This window comes from Typopeltis vanoorti, chromosome 13 (assembly GCF_054136105.1).
Source record: "Typopeltis vanoorti isolate ZY-2024b chromosome 13, IOZ_Tvanoo_1.0, whole genome shotgun sequence".
In the NCBI taxonomy this organism is placed as follows: Eukaryota; Metazoa; Arthropoda; class Arachnida; order Uropygi; family Thelyphonidae; genus Typopeltis; species Typopeltis vanoorti.
This window is the reverse complement of record NC_143561.1, coordinates 61,600,850-61,617,468: the sequence shown is the minus strand read 5'-3', so window position 1 is coordinate 61,617,468 and position 16,619 is coordinate 61,600,850. Positions and strand designations below refer to the sequence as shown.

General features: G+C 37.2%; 1 protein-coding gene across 1 annotated transcript in view; it reads right to left on the bottom strand.

Moving 5' to 3' along the window:
* LOC150100214 (uncharacterized) overlaps nt 1-16,619 on the bottom strand; it is an 850,396-nt gene that overhangs the window by 384,372 nt on the left and 449,405 nt on the right. The window contains exon 23 of the mRNA XM_090402345.1: nt 6,589-6,696. Coding sequence (XP_090258471.1) covers nt 6,589-6,696 — 108 coding nt within the window. The remainder of the gene's footprint in view (nt 1-6,588; nt 6,697-16,619) is intronic.

Here is a 16,619-nt window from a genome sequence, read left to right as displayed (position 1 = left end):
GTAATATATTTGGATTTTGCAAAAGCTTTTGATAGAGTACCTCATGATAAGTTGACAGTCAAACTAGAGCAGATGGGGTTGGATATTAGATTAGTGCATTGGATTGGAGACTGGCTATCTGATAGGTATCAACAAGTTGTGTATGGGGGTGCAATATCCAGGAAAAGGAAAGTCACTAGTGGAGTGCCTCAGGGATCTGTTTTAGGGCCATTACTATTTAACTTGTATATTAATGATATTGGCAAAGATTTGGATGGAGATATTCAGTTGTTTGCAGATGATGCAAAGTTGGGACGAACCATAAAGAGTAGTGAAGATGTTGTGGTCTTGCAAGAAGACTTGAATAAATTGAGTGATTGGGCAAGCAAATGGGGATGTGAGTTCAATGTTGCAAAATGTAAGGTTTTAAAATTTGGAAAACAAAGATGGGATGCAGAATTTATGCTTGGTAAGAATATATTGTTGGAAGTAGAGGAAATAAGAGATCTGGGAGTGATAGTGGATAAGGATCTAAAATTTAGGGGACACATCGCCAAAATTGTGAAGACAACACAAAGACTTCTGGGAATGATGAGGAGGACACTGACGTGTAGAAGTAGGGAGATTCTTGTTCCATTGTATAAGGCTTTGATTAGGCCACACATGGACTATTGTGCCCAGATTTGGTCACCTGGTTTTCAGAAGGATGAAGAGATGTTGGAAAGGGTCCAAAGGCGACTGACTAAGGTAGTTTCTGACCTCTGGAATGTTGAGTATGAGGAAAGATTGAAAAGATGTAATTTGCAGAGTCTAGTGGAGAGAAGGAAGAGGGGAGATATGATAGAGACCTACAAGTTGGTAAGGGGTTGTTATAGGATCAATGGTGGAGAAGTTCTACAGAGAATAGTGGGAGATCAGGGGAGAACCAGAGGTCATGCCTGGAAACTGTATAAAGAGGGTGTGAGTAGGGGAGTGAGAGGCAGGTTTTTTTCGTGCAGAGTTGTGAATGATTAAAATGCCTTGCCTGAGAGTGTGGTGTCTGCAAGGAGTTTGAATGTGTTTAAGACCCGGTATGATGAGATGTGTGTGAGATAAAAGGACCTCCTAGATGAGTCTTTGACTCCATGAGGTCTTGTTTAATAATAATAATAATAATAATATACCAAGTGAGACCATAAAACAAATGAAAAAATTTTATAATCCCTGAATATAAAACCAATTAATTACTACATAAGACATTTTTATTTTTAGAGGGACCTGTGGCATAGTATAATTATTAAAAATAATACGTAAGTCCACAGTAATAACTTTAATTAATAAATAAGGTAGATATTTCGTACTAAAAATAATAGTACATCTTCAGTGTTACAAACAGCCAGGAATAGAATACAAGTAACGAACATTCGGTGGATCACCTATTAAAATACAATGTTGTCACGAGCTAGGAAATGAAAGAAATTAATAAATAATTAATATTTAAGATAATTAGTTTTTTAATGATTACATAAAATAAAAGTCTCCCAGATCTTCGAGAGAGAGTGGCAATCGTTTCGATTTAAATTCGGTCGATGTAAAAAAGCTTCACAACTTTCTTTAAAGAGGCGTTCATATTTGAACCTGCATCTATGAAATAGAATAGCTTTATCCCACTGGATATTATGGGTAGTGGTAATACTGTGTTGTGCTAAACCAGACTTCTGAGGTTTGTTGTAATCAATATAATATTGATGTTCTTTAATTCTTTTTTCCACAGAACGGCCAGTTTGTCCAAAATAAGAAACATTGCATTCACAAGGAATTTTGTAAACGCCAGCCAAAGACAGAGATGACAGTTTATCTTTTGTAGAAGGCAATAAGGAAGAAATTTTGTTGATAGGAATATAAGTGGGAATCAACTGGTAATTTTTTAAAATTCTACCTATAGGGTCTGAGATTCCTGGAATGTAGGGGATTGGAACTCTGCGAACTGTTGAAGAAACCTTAGGTATTGAAACATAAGATTCAATTATCTGTTGGATTTGATTAGGGTGGTAATTATTAGATACCATTAACTTTTTAATGATGGAAAGTTCTTGTTGTAAGATTTCTGGAGAAGAGCAAACTTTATGTGCCCTATTAATCAGAAATTTAAGAATGCCAAATTTTTGAGATGTATGGTGAGCAGACATTTTATGAATGTATCTGCCAGTAAATGTGGGCTTTCGAAAAACGCTTGTAGATAAGGTACCAGAAGAAGTTCGAGTAAGCAGGATGTCCAATATGTTTCAATACCTAAGGTTTCTTCAACAGTTCGCAGAGTTCCAATCCCCCTACATTCCAGGAATCTCAGAACCTATAGGTAGAATTTTAAAAAAGATTGATTTACCAATTGATTCCCACTTATATTCCTATCAACAAAATTTCTTCCTTATTGCCTTCTACAAAAGATAAACTGTCATCTCTGTCTTTGGCTGGCGTTTACAAAATTCCTTGTGAATGCGATGTTTCTTATTTTGGACAAACTGGCCGTTCTGTGAAAAAAAAGAATTAAAGAACATCAATATTATATTGATTACAACAAACCTCAGAAGTCTGGTCTAGCATAACACAGTATTACCACTACCCATAATATTCAGTAGGATAAAGCTATTCTACTTCATAGATGCAGGTTCAAATATGAATGCCTCTTTAAAGAAAGTTGTGAAGCTTTTTTATACTGACCGAATTTAAATCAAAATGATTGCCTCTCTCTCTCTCTCTCGAAGATCTGGGAGACTTTTATTTTATGTAATCATTAAAAAACTAGTTATCTTAAATATTAATTATTTATTAATGTCTTTCATTTCCTAGCTCACGACAACATTGTATTTTAATAGGTGATCCACCAAGTATTCATTACTTGTATTCTATTCCTGTCTGTTTGTAACACTGAAGATGTACAATTATTTTTAGTACGAAATATCTACCTTATTTATTAATTAAAGTTATTACTGTGGACTTACGTGTTGTTTTTAATAACTACATAAGACAGTATAAACTAAAATGGATATAACATTTAAATCAAATGGACAACAACAAACTACAAAAAATATTATACAGATATAAAATAAGTGGAAAAAGAAGAATCAGAAGATCAAGAAAGAGATGGCATGAGACCAGAACAGGCCACCTGCCCTAAAATCCATGTTAGGAAGAAGAAAGAAGATGTAATGTGGAAATTCTAATTTTGGTGCTTGCAAAAGAATATTTTATTTTGTAAAAATATTATTTTGACATGGTTGTTTAAACAATAAAAGGATTTCAAAGTAAAATCTCATTAAAAATCACAGTTAAATGTAAAATTATGTTGAATAAATAAAAAATGCATTAACCACAAGTTCAGAATACTACTGAAAAAAAGAAAAAATTTTTCTCCATACAATGATTAACAATTTCTATTTGCATAACAACTGAACATTGGCTAAATAAATTCTGAAGTGAATAAATAAAATAAATAAAAAAAACTTATAATCAGAATCTTTAAGGTAAGTCACATACTATCATAGCAGCTATCTTGTGTCCTCTAAGAAATGCAAAATCAACAACTGACAACTCTTTTTTAATAAATAGATAATTTCACAGAAAGTTCATTCTACAAGGTTATAGATCAAATTAATTCTGGATCATAAAATTTGTGGAAATTAGATTTAAAAAAAAAAGGGAGGAGGAAGTCTGTGTGTGTCTACATCAAGCAGACATTCTTATAACATCTACTATATAGTAAAGAAAATGAATAAAAAGCACGGCCAAAAATTATTGCGATCACTGAGACGTGGTTGACAGAATTGGATATAAAAACAGGAATAGAAGTCACTGGGTATAGCATTTTTCGCCAGGATAGGAGGGGAAAGCGTGGTGGTGGGGTGCTGCTTATGATAAGTGATGACCTATGTCCTCTAAGAGTGGAAAATTTGGAAGGTAGTGAGACAAATGATTTTGAGAGCGTATGGTGTGAGGTAGAGGTAGGTAAGACAGGATATTTAGTGGGGTGTTGCTACAGACCCAGGAGCACAGAGGATGGGGACCAGGAGATGTTTAGACAGCTAAGTTTGGCAAGTGCAAGAAGAATGATTGTTATGGGAGATTTTAACTTCAGTAGTATAAATTGGAGAGAGGAAGATGCATGTAACAATAGGGGAATGGAATTTCTAGAATTCTTGAGGGGCAAATGTCTTAGGCAACATGTAACAGAGGGAACAAGAGGTTCAAAAATTTTGGATTTGGTTATAGCATCAGAAGAGTTGATAATAACTGAGTTGACGTCTCTCCCACCAGTTGGAGAGAGTGACCATATGGTTTTGACTTGGAAAATGAATAGACATGCAGGAGTATCAAAGAGACGGGAACTTATGTGGAATTATAAGGCAGGTGATTATAATAGTCTTAGACGTCAACTTCGGGAAGTTTCATGGAGGGAGGAATTGGAAGGCCGGGATATCACCAGTGCGTGGGAAATTGTGAAAGAATATTTGTTATCAGCAATGGTAAGTTGTATACCACGAGTGAAGAAGAGGGCGCAATTTGGAGTAAAGTGGATGACAAACAATATTAAACAGGAATTGCATGCGAAAAAGAGGCTATGGAAGAGATATAAGGAGACAGGTGAAGAGATGCATGAGGAATATAAGACACAGGCCAGAAGAGTGACTCGTGTGGTAAGGAAAGCGAAACTGGAATATGAGAGGAGATTGGCCCTAAGATCCAAAGAAAATCCTAGGGAATTTTTTAGCTATGTGGCCAGTAGGAGGAGAAATGACTGTGGAAGAATGATATTGTGGGATAAAAATGGGAATAGAGTGACTGATGCAGAGGACATAGTGGAATTGTTCAATGAACACTTTATTGGAGTATTTCATCCTAGAGGAGTCAGTTTTAATGCTAGAGGGATAGGACTGGTACGAGGTCTGGAGGTACAGGAGGAGAGTGTGTTTCAGATACTGAGTACTCTGGATGTCAGTAAAGCTGTGGGACTGGATGGTATTTCGCCACGAGTTTTGAGAGAATGTGCTAGGGAATTGACAATACCTTTAACGTGGCTTTTCAATGAAAGTCTGGATTTGGCAAAGGTGCCCAGGGAATGGAAGGAAGGTAAGATAGTGCCATTGCATAAGGGTGGTAACAGACTGGAAGTGTCTAATTATAGGCCAGTCTGTGTGTCATCAGTAGTTGTTAAGATCTTGGAGAAAGCAGTGAGGGACCGTGTACAGCATTGGGCAGATGAGGGTAATGTTATCTGTGAGAATCAACATGGATTTGTGAAAGGACGCTCTTGTTTTAGCAATATGCTAGCCTTTTATAATAAAGTTACAAGAGCATTAGATGAGGGAAAGGCATATACTGCAATTTTCTTAGACTTGGCGAAGGCATTTGACAGGGTGCCACATGATAAGCTGATATTTAAGTTGCAGCACATGGGTCTGGATGTCAGATTGGTCAACTGGATTCAGGATTGGCTGTCTGATAGGTATCAGAGAGTTGTGTATGGTGGAGCAGTTTCCAGGAGGCAGAGGGTTACAAGTGGGGTCCCACAGGGCTCAGTACTAGGACCTATATTGTTTAACCTTTATATCAATGACATAGCCAGTGGATTGCAGGGGGATATTCAGTTGTTTGCGGATGATGCGAAGCTTGGAAGGATTATTAGTAATAGTGCAGATGTGGTAGCCCTGCAAGAGGATTTAAATAAGCTAGATAGATGGGCAAATGAATGGGGGTGTCAGTTTAATGCAGCAAAATGTAAGGTCTTGAGGTTTGGGAAACATCGATGGGATGCTGCATACTCTATGGGAGGAGTTATACTGGAGGAAGTAGGGGAGACAAGAGATCTGGGGTTGATGATTGATAGAAACCTGAAGTTTAGGGGACATATTGCAAAGGTGGTGAAGGTAACACAGAGGATTGCTGCTATTATGAGAAGGACACTGACCTGCAGAGATAAGAGGGTTATCATTCCGTTGTATAAGTCTCTGATCAGACCACACTTGTACTATTGTTCTCAGATTTGGTCCCCAGGATTTGAAGGGGATAAATTAACCGTGGAAAGGATACAAAGACGGATGACAAAGATGGTTTCAGGGCTGTACAAGGATAGTTATGAGGATCGGCTTAGAGAATGTGGACTGCAGAGTTTGGTGGATAGAAGAAGGAGAGGTGATATGATTGAGACTTTTAAACTGTTGAGAGGTGGTTACAGGGTTGACACTGGGGAGTTCTTTCGCTTGGTTGATCAGCGGGAAGGAGTGATGACAAGAGGCCATCCCTGGAAGTTACGAAAGGAAACTGTGAGCAAGAGGGTAAGGAGTGGTTTCTTTGTGTGGAGGGTGGTTGAGCCGTGGAATGCATTGCCTGATGGAGTGGTGGGAGCAAGAACGGTCAGTGGGTTTAAGGAGTGGTATGATAAACTTTGTGTTTCTCAGGGGGGGACTTCCCCTCGATGAGTCTTGACAGACTTTATGTCTTAGAAAGGACCTCCCTCGATGAGTCTTTTGACTCCTTGGAGGCCTGAATAATAATAATAATAATAATAATAATAATAATTTATCTATGAAATACTGTACATTAAAACACATTTTTTTAGAAATGAATTTTTACCTGAGCACCCTTTGAACCCTGTGATCCTTGAGGTCCACGATCTCCCTGAGAGCCCTTCATGCCTATAGGTCCATCTGGACCTGGTAAACCTCTGGGGCCTGGGGTACCCTAAAATTTCAAAAATATAACCATGTGTAATGAGAAATTCAAACTGAACCTTGAAATCAATATATATATTCAAAAACAGATTTCTTTTAATAATAAATTAATTTTAATCGATTCTTAAAAATTACTATCTCAGTACCATCATGAAGTCCAAGTAGTCACTGTTAGAGGTCTGCACTAATCATATCATTTAACTACAACCATATTCCACTTGTTCGCCACTTTCCAAGCATAAAATAAAAGTCTAGAACTCACATCATAACAAGCAGCACACTTACTCAGTTTCCAGGAGTGACATTTGAACATTGATAACAACAAGAGAACTGCAACCAATAAGAGTAAAAGTTCAGCAGAAAGGCAGAGTTACAATGTATTTGAGACTACGTGGAGATAAAAGACAATATGTCAAAATCATAATCACTCTCCAACAAACAGGTTGCAATTTCAAATCCCACTGTGAACATGGATGTCTTTAGTGACTGTGTGACTGTCTTTAAATGGAAGCTGAAATTCATCACATTGTATGACACCACCACCATCCTGCTTATCAGAGGTATGAGGTGGCTTGAATAAGTTCCATGTTTGGTCTCTAGAGTAGGTTTCTGGACTACCTAAAAAAATAACTTAATACAAAAAAAAAAAAATATATATATATATATACAATGAATAAAAATATAAAAAAAAAAAACTTAGTCCATCCATGTTGAGAGTTTATTTTTCACTTGGTTTGACTATAATAAGTTTAGTTTAATCCTTTATCCAAGTGTGAGCAAACAAAGACTCCTATAGGTTGGGATGACCTCTCATTGCTTCTGCCTTGGTGTCTCCACTACTGGGCCTGGCTCCCACTGACGAGACCTCAATAAAGGTCGAAATCAGTATAGGTAGTGGCCCTTGTCTTAATGCATAGCATTACACATATCTGCAAGGAGATGTGCTTTGCATTATGGGATATACTGAGAAAGGAGTGACGAGAGCTTTCTCTACCTTTGCAACGAGTTGTCTGGTATTGTACTACCTTACCCCAGTCCTGAAGATACTTTCAGGTGCAAACTTTGTTTGCTCACACTTGGATAAAGGATTAAACTAAACTTATTATTTTAGTCCACCCATAGTGCTAATGTACTATAGGTTTGCAAATAACCTTTCATGGGTGGGAGCCCATTTAAAAAAAAAAAATGCTTATGCAAGGCAATTGGCAATTTAACAAGCAAAAGGAGAAGCAATTATTATGAAAGCCTTCAAATATAGAGACATACACTGTAAGAAGGAAAAGAAATGGAATTTAATGCAGATAACCTAAAATAGCATGTCATAAAGGAGATCCAGAGTTTGAGAAAGAAGAATCTGCTGACAAAATCAGAGAAGTTGTACATAATCAAGGTAGCCACTTTGCCACCAACTGAGGAATCATTATTATTATTATTATTACTATTATTATTATATATTATCCTAAGATTCCATGGAGTAAAACTCTCATCTAAGATTTTTCATACACACAGCTCATCATATGTTGGCTTAAACACATTCAAATTCTCTGCAGACACCACACTCTTAGGCAAGGCATTCCAATCATTCACAACTCTGCATGCAAAAAAAAAACTTCTTCTCATTATACAGCTTACAAGAATGACCTATTGTTCTCCCCTGAGCTTCCACGATTTTATGAAAAACCTCTTCAACATTGATCCCATGACAACCACTTACCAACTTGTATGTCTCAATCATATCACCCCTCCTACTCCTAGACTCTGTAAAGTGCACCTCCTCAAACTTTCCTCATATTCAACATACCACAGATCAAAATCTACCTTAGACAATCGCCCCAGGACCCTTTCCAACATCTCTTCATTTATTTTGAAAACCAGGTGACCAAATATGTGCACAGTAGTTAATATTTAACCTAATCAAGACCTTATACAATGGAACAAGAATCTACTTACTTCTACAAGTCATTGTCATTCTCAGAATTCATTGTGCTGTCCTCACAATTTTGGCAATGTGTCCTCTAAATTTTAGGTCCTTATCTACGATCACCCCAAGATCTCTTATTCCTCCACCTTCAACAATATATTCCCAGCAAGAGTAAATTCTACATCCCATCTTTGTTTCCCAAAGTTTAAAACCTTACATTTTTTGCAACACTGAACTGGCATTTCTACCCCTTGCCCATTCACTCAATCTACTCGTCTTCTTGTAAGGCCAGAACATCTGCTTTACTCCTCGCAGTTCTTCCCAAATTGCATCATCTGCAAGCAAGTGAATATCTCCATTCAAATCTTCACCAATATCATTAACATACAGGTTAAACAGCAATGGTCCTAAAACAGACCCCTGAGGTATGCCACTAGTGACTTTCCTCTTATAGGATATTGCTCCCCCATACGCAACTTGCTGACATCTATCAGATAGCCAGTCTTCAATTCAATGCACTAATCTAATATCCAACACAATCTACTCTAGTTTGACTATCAATTTATCACGTGGAAATCTATCAAACGCCTTTGCAAAATCTAAATATACTACTGTGTATCCATCTGCTTTGTCCAATGAAGCAGTCACCTTATTGTAATAAGTAGATAAACATGACCTCCCTTTAGCAAATCCATGCTGTCCATCAAAGATAATTCCACTGTCGTGAACCCAATTCTGGATTGTGGTTCTCAACAGCCTCTCCAACACTTTACCCATGACAACTGACACATAGATAGGCCTATAATTTGATGCTTGAGTTCTGTCACCTCCCTTATGAAGGCAAGTCTTGCCTTCCTTCCACTCCTTTGGAACTTACACAGCTGTCTGAAGAAAAAACGTTGTCTGTATCCCTTGAAATGGATAAAATTGAGTATCACGCAGTTATAAAATTCTTTGTAAAAGAAGGTTTAATGCCAAAAGAAATTCGTTCGAAGTTCATTAAAGTTTATGGGCACTCTTCTCCTTCATTTTTGACAATTAAGAAATGGGCTGCCAAGTTTAAATGTGGCCATACCAGCCTTGAAGATGATCCACGTGAAGGACGTCCAAAAAATGTAACAATACCAGAAATAATTGATCAAGTGGATGATATGGTATTGGATGACTAGCGAGTCAAAGTGAATGAAACTGCTGAGACTATAGGCATTTCAAAAGAACGTGTAAGATATATTTTACATGAAGAATTGCAAATAAAAAAGCTTTGCACAAGATGGGTGCCACACTTGCTCACAGCAGATCAAAAACGCACTTGCATGAAAATCTCTTAACAGTGCTTGGAGCATTTTAACAAGAATAAAACTGACATTGCGTGTCAGTTTTTTACAATGCATGAGACTTGGATTCACCATTAGAATCCAAACAGCAGACAGCAGTCAAACACCAGAATCCAAACAGCAGTCAAAACAGTGGACAGAAGCTAGTTGTTCAGCACCAAAGAAGACAAAGTCGGTTCCATCAGCAGGAATGGTCATGGCATTAGTGTTTTGGGATGCTGAAGGTATTTTGTTTATTAATTATCTTGAAAAGGGTAAAACAATAACCGGGTAATATTATTCTGATCTTTTAACCAGACTAGATGAAAAAATTCATGAGAAAAGACCCAGTTTGCAGAAGAAAAATATCATCTTTCATCAGGATATTGCACCTGCCCACGAAGGTGGTTTGGCAATGGGAAAATTAAGTGATCTGCACTATGAATTGTTGAAACATCCATCCTATTCCCCATATTTGGCTCCCTCTGACTTCTGTCTCTTCCCAAAACTAACACTCTTCCTTGTTGGTCAGCGTTTTCTTCAAATCATGAAGTGATTGCAACTGTAGAGAGTTATTTTTCAGATCTTACTGAGAACCACTACAGGGAGGGGATAATGCTCTTACTGCTCTCAAACTCTCAATGATGGCACATTCTCAAGAATGAAAGACTTTATGGACCGCTTATTAAATATCTCAACTATATCCTATTCTGCAGTTGTTGTTATACCATTTTCTCCAATCAATGTCATCCTTTCATAATTTTTTTTTTCTTTTTTTTTTGCTGGTTATATTTTGAAAGACCTCCCTAGGATTTCTTTTTTCTTCATTAGCTAACTACTGCTCGTATTATCTTTTTGCTAACCTTACCAATTGAGTGACCCTCCTTGCCAGTTTTTTGTATTCGTCATGAAAATGATTATTAAATGATTATTAGAAAAACAATGCCTTTTTTTCTCTGTATTGCCTGCTTAATTCTCGTTATCCATCCATTTCACGCCTTCCTTATTTAATCTTCTGATGCTTGGAATACATTCAGACATTGCTTCTACTAGATAGTTCGTAAATAGCACCTAAGCAGCACTGATCTCCAACTCCTTCCATTCTCCAGATGCAGCTGTCTTCTAAGCTTCTCATAATCACCAACCTTGTAATTCCACATATATCCTTTCCTCACGGAAGTCCTCACATGGTTGGCAACCACACAGATAATCACTTTATTGTCATTCTAACCAACTGGAGAGTGATTTGACACTTGACACCTCATTTATAATAACATCCTCTGATGAGATGATCAAATCCAAGACACTCAATCCTCGTGTGTCCTCCATTACATACTCCCTGAGGTCGTTGTGCCTCAAAAACTCAAGAAACCCATTTTCTTTACTTCAAGTTGCTATCTCAATATCCAGTCTATATTGCATAATTGAAATCACCCATAATGATTACCCCTTTTCTTATTTGCTTAGCTAATTTGATTATATGTTTTATGGTCACTACCATCCACATTACCAGCTCTATAACAACATCTAACCAAGTATTCCGTTCTGTAATATTCACCTCTATATTACACCCTATTGCCTCAATACCACTCTTTCCTTCTTGCATCTCTACCTTGTATGGACATACCTCTTTCCGTATCATCAATAGCCCCCCCCCCCCCATCCTTTTTTACCATTTCTATCTTCACGAAACACATCATACATTTCCATCTCTTTTCCCATGGATGTCATCATTATCCAATCCTATCTCACTTATTCCAAGGATTTTGGGGTCAACAAACTGAATCAATGCAATTTCGTTTGCCTTGTTTTTTTAAACTTCTAGCATTTGCATAACAACTCATTCCTGGATGTATAACAATTTCATTGATACCACTTATTAGATGTGACTTTTCCATACTCAACTTGAGTATGGAAAAGAGTCATTTCTTTCTCCTTATTCATCTTAGAACCCTCTTCAAATCCAACTGTTTTCTCTTGATCCCAGGTCATCCCCTTTCCTTTTTACACATGCATTCACCTCCTCTTGGAGCATCAACCTTTCTCACGCTGTTTTTCCCTGTCCACTCTGAGACTCCCCGTTTACCTGTTTGTCTTGCTCACTTGTTCTCTAGAGTATTCTCTACACTCATGCTACCCACTTCTTTATTCATAACCACCACTTGAATCTCTCCTTCAGAGCCTTCCCGCTCTTTCACGTCACTTCTTACTTGATCAGATTCATTCTCTGCACTGATTTCTCTACCTTACAGCAGTAAGCTCTCCAAATTATTCTCAACAAAATCATTCAAATGCAATCCATCACAATTATACCATTGAATTTGTCCTTTAAACTCATTACACACACACACATTAACAAAGTGCACTCCTTTATTCTCACACATTTCCTCTGACATATCATTCACAATGTTCATCTCCTGCCTCATATCATCACTGTCATACCTTGGCAACACACTCCCTTTCCTATCACACTATTATCTTTTATTCTTTTCAACAACTTCCTGATATCCAATCTTACATGTTCCTTGTTCCCAGTAGAGTCATTTTCCCTATTACTGCTACCAACTCTTTTGCTTGCTTACTGCTTATATCAAATGCCTCAATCATGCTATTCATTTTACCTCCATTAGAACAAGCCTTGTGCATCTTCTCGTTTACCACACCTCTAATAATGGCATCCCCCATACAATGCCACTCATGAGTTTTTCGTTACCTCTTTCCTACCGACATAATTTGTTTTCATCTTCTTCGCTCTGCCATACACATATCTTGACTTCTCTTCATTTCATTCTTCATCCGTTTCATCTCTTGCCTTCTCCTAACCAACTCAGCTTTCATATCCTGTGTCATTTTTTATACATCCCAGGTCAAGACTACATGATGATGCAGTCTTGATCTGGGATGCATCTAAGCATGTCTCAAATTTTTAGTTAAATTTTAGAGAAATGGACAGGGAGTATTTGAATCAGGCAGTATCAGACTTTATACACAGGGATCAGGAGTGTAAATCAGGTAGTGGTTAAATGGGTGAATGGTATCATTAACCTCCCTACCAGCCATAACCTTTGTAGATGCTGACCAAACCAAGAATGTGAAGGGTATGACATAATCATGTAATATTACATGAATGGTTATCCAAATTATGAGCTATCAGTATTTAAGCTATCCATTCTCTCCAGTACAAGGTGTGATAATCTTTCATGCTAAGGAGAATAACTGGATTTAAATTGCATTCATAGCTGGGTCTCAATTTTTATGTAAACAGATGAATAGAACTAAATGCATACATTATGTTTTTATGTTTTTTATTTTGTCATACATTTTGTTTTTAATGTCAGCAGAAAATGAGAGAGAGAAACTTCCATGTCATAATGGGTGTGTGAATTAGATTTTTTGCATAGAGAGTGGTGAATGAGTGGAATGGACTGACAGAATAATTAGTCATGAGTGGCCTGAGTGAATGAGGTTAAGGAGAGGTATGATAGGTTTCATGTGTATAAAAGTTAGTGTGGTTTCTGTGATCATGGATGCTATGGAGATTCATATATAATATCATCATCATCATGAAATTCTTGATACTTGATACATGATATCAGTTATCAAGAATCAAGTAGCCATGGTATCATGGAGTCATAGTAGCATATACACCCATCAAGGGGTATACAGGACACTATTCTGCCATAATGATAAGTTTATATTACTACTAACTTCCTATCGATAACTTTTCTACAAACCTTGTAGAAAAGTTGATGAAATCCTGGTAAAACATAGTTTTATCAGGATTTCATTGCTGAATCTTATAATTCAGTTTAGAAGCACTTTTAACTTCATCAATCCATCTAGGCTTTGATCTTCCTCTGGGTCTTTTTTTGCTGACAACCTGGCATCAAACATCTGTCGTGCTGACTTTGCTCTTCAATTCTGTTTAAGTAACCACATTTATTCCTAATTAAGTTCAAGTTTCTTCCTATTTATTCTTGATTCCATTTGTTCTCTCCCCTAATTTTTCTCAGAACTTTTATTTCTATGTCATCAATTTTATTCCTAACCCAACTCTCAAGATGCATGAACAAGAAATTAGCTGTATACAGTTAATTTCTTGTTTTAACTAATATTCCATATTAAATTTATTGATCATTCTATTGTCTATTTCAAACATTTGCCATCTTTACTAAAAACTGTTACTAAATAGGAAATATTTTGCTTGCTCTGTGGGTGCAGGATGCAGCGGATGTTTTCTATCTTCCTACCTATTTTCCTAGTTTTACTATTTTCATATTTTTACTGATGATGTTCATGCCAAATTTGTTACATCAGTTATTTAATTTAGTTAAGGAATCCCAAAGACATGTACTGGATTTAGTTTAGATTATTACATCAACTGCATAAAATAAACATCTAAAATTAACAGTTACAATTTTGATATCTGGTTTAATGCTACTTTCCTTCATCAAGTGTTTAATATACATAATATACAACACTGGAGATGATGTGCACCTTTGTTTACATTGTACCTCCTTCATTTCTAAGTACTTAGTTCTTAGATATTGATTATGTATTGATTTATATAATGTCCTGTTTACACCACATAAAGGTAGCATTTTGAATAGCCTTTCTTTTGGCACCTTTCCGTATACTTCTGTCAGATCTACAAAACTTAAATTCTCATTATTTCTTGATCATTTGTCTTAAAATGAAATTCTGATCCTGACAACTCCAATTTCACCTAAACCAGCTTGTTCCTCTCCAAGTTTTATTTTCACAATATTTCTTAACCTCGTCTCAAATTATGTTTGTTTGCATAAATCTTACATGAAACACTCAGTAGGAAAATTCCTCTGTAATTCCCACAGTGACTTTTATTTTCCTTTATATAGATAGCCGTAAGAGAGAGCTTCACTCCAATCATCTGGAATTCAACCTTCTGGATTATGCAGTACAGCTACAACAACATTTTTATACCTCCATAATTGAGCATTTCTGTTTAAATATCATCTACTCCAGCTGTTTTTCCACATTTTAAGTTTTTCACTTTTTACTGTTATGTCACTTCTTGTATCATTTAACAATATTTCAATGTGGGTAGTCAGTGTGTTGCTTAGGTATGATTGTGGTGAAATGAGGCAGAGAGCAAGGATTATGAATGATATTCTGGCTGAAATGTGTGAGGAGATGGGAGTACAGTTTGTTAATGTGTGGAATGAGTTTGAGGGACGAAGTGAGCTGTATGGGAGCAATGGACTGCATTTGAGTGGTTATGATGTGAGTTGCTTGGAGAGACTGCTGCTGAAAGGTAGAGAAGTAAATAGAGAAAATGAATCAGATCGAGAGGGGAGTGATGTGGAAGAGCAGGAGAGTAAGACAGGGGAGATTGAAGAAGTGAAAATGAATCGGGAAGTGAGTGGTATGAGTATAGAAAATGAGAGAATGGGTGTGCAAGAGGAGCAGGGAAACGGGGAGGCTAGGGTGGACAGGGGTACACAGCGTGAGAAAGGTGGATGCTCCAAGAGGAGGTGAGAGCATGTGTAGGCAGGAAAGAAATGGGATGACCAGGGATCAAGAGGAAACAGATGGAATTGCAAAGGGTTCTGAAATGAAGAAGCAGAAAGAGAAATGGCCCCAGTCCAGCATGGAGAGATCACATCAAGTGGGTGGTATCAGTGGAACCAGCTGTAGATCCAGAAATGAGCTGTTGTGTTTGTATACCAATGCTAGAAGTATTACTATTATTACTATTATTACAGCAACTCCAGGGAGTCATTGGACTCATCGAGGGAGGCCCCAAATCATATTCATCACAACTATTTGACATTCATACAGTATCTATCATACCTCGCGTTAAACTCATTCACTGTCACAGCATCCACCACAGACTCAGGGAGCGCATTCCAATCATTCACTACTCTAAAAGTAAAGAACCCAGCTCTAACACCTTTACTAACCACACTTTTGCCCAGTTTCCATGGATGTCCCCTAGTCCTCCCACAACCAGCCCTGTTCTCAAAAATATCTTCTGAATTAATTTTATAGAAACCCTTCAGTAATTTGAATGTCTCAATCATATCTCCCCTCCTCCGCCTATCAACCAATTTTTGCAACCCACAAATCCTCAACCTGTTCTCATACGGTTCATTCCACAGACCTGCTATCATCTTGGTCTAAGTATAAGAAACAAAGCGGATGAAATGGTTGCACTAATTGCGTCTGTGCACTCAAAGATTGTCGGAATAAGTGAGACATGGTTGGAAGAGGATGACATCCTGACAGGAATAGAGATGGAAGGGTATGATGTGTTTTGTGAGGATAGAAGGGATAAAAAGGGAGGGGGGAGTGCTATTGATGATAGAGCAAGAGTTATGTCCATACAAGGTAGAGATGCAAGAGGGAAACAAAACCAGTGGTGTTGAGGCAGCATGGTGTGAGATAGATGTGAATGGAATCAAATACTTGGTGGGATGTTGTTATAGACCTGGTAATGTGGATGGTGGTGATAGTGAAATGTATAGTAAAATAAGCCAAGCAAATAAGAAAAGGGTGATCATTATGGGTGATTTTAATTATGGCAATATAAACTGGAATGAAAAGATAGCAACTGGAAGTAAAGAAAAGGAGTTTCTTCAGTTTTTGAGGGATAACTACCTCAGATAGTATGTAACAGAGGGCACACGAGGATTAAGGGTCATGGATTTGGTCATCTCA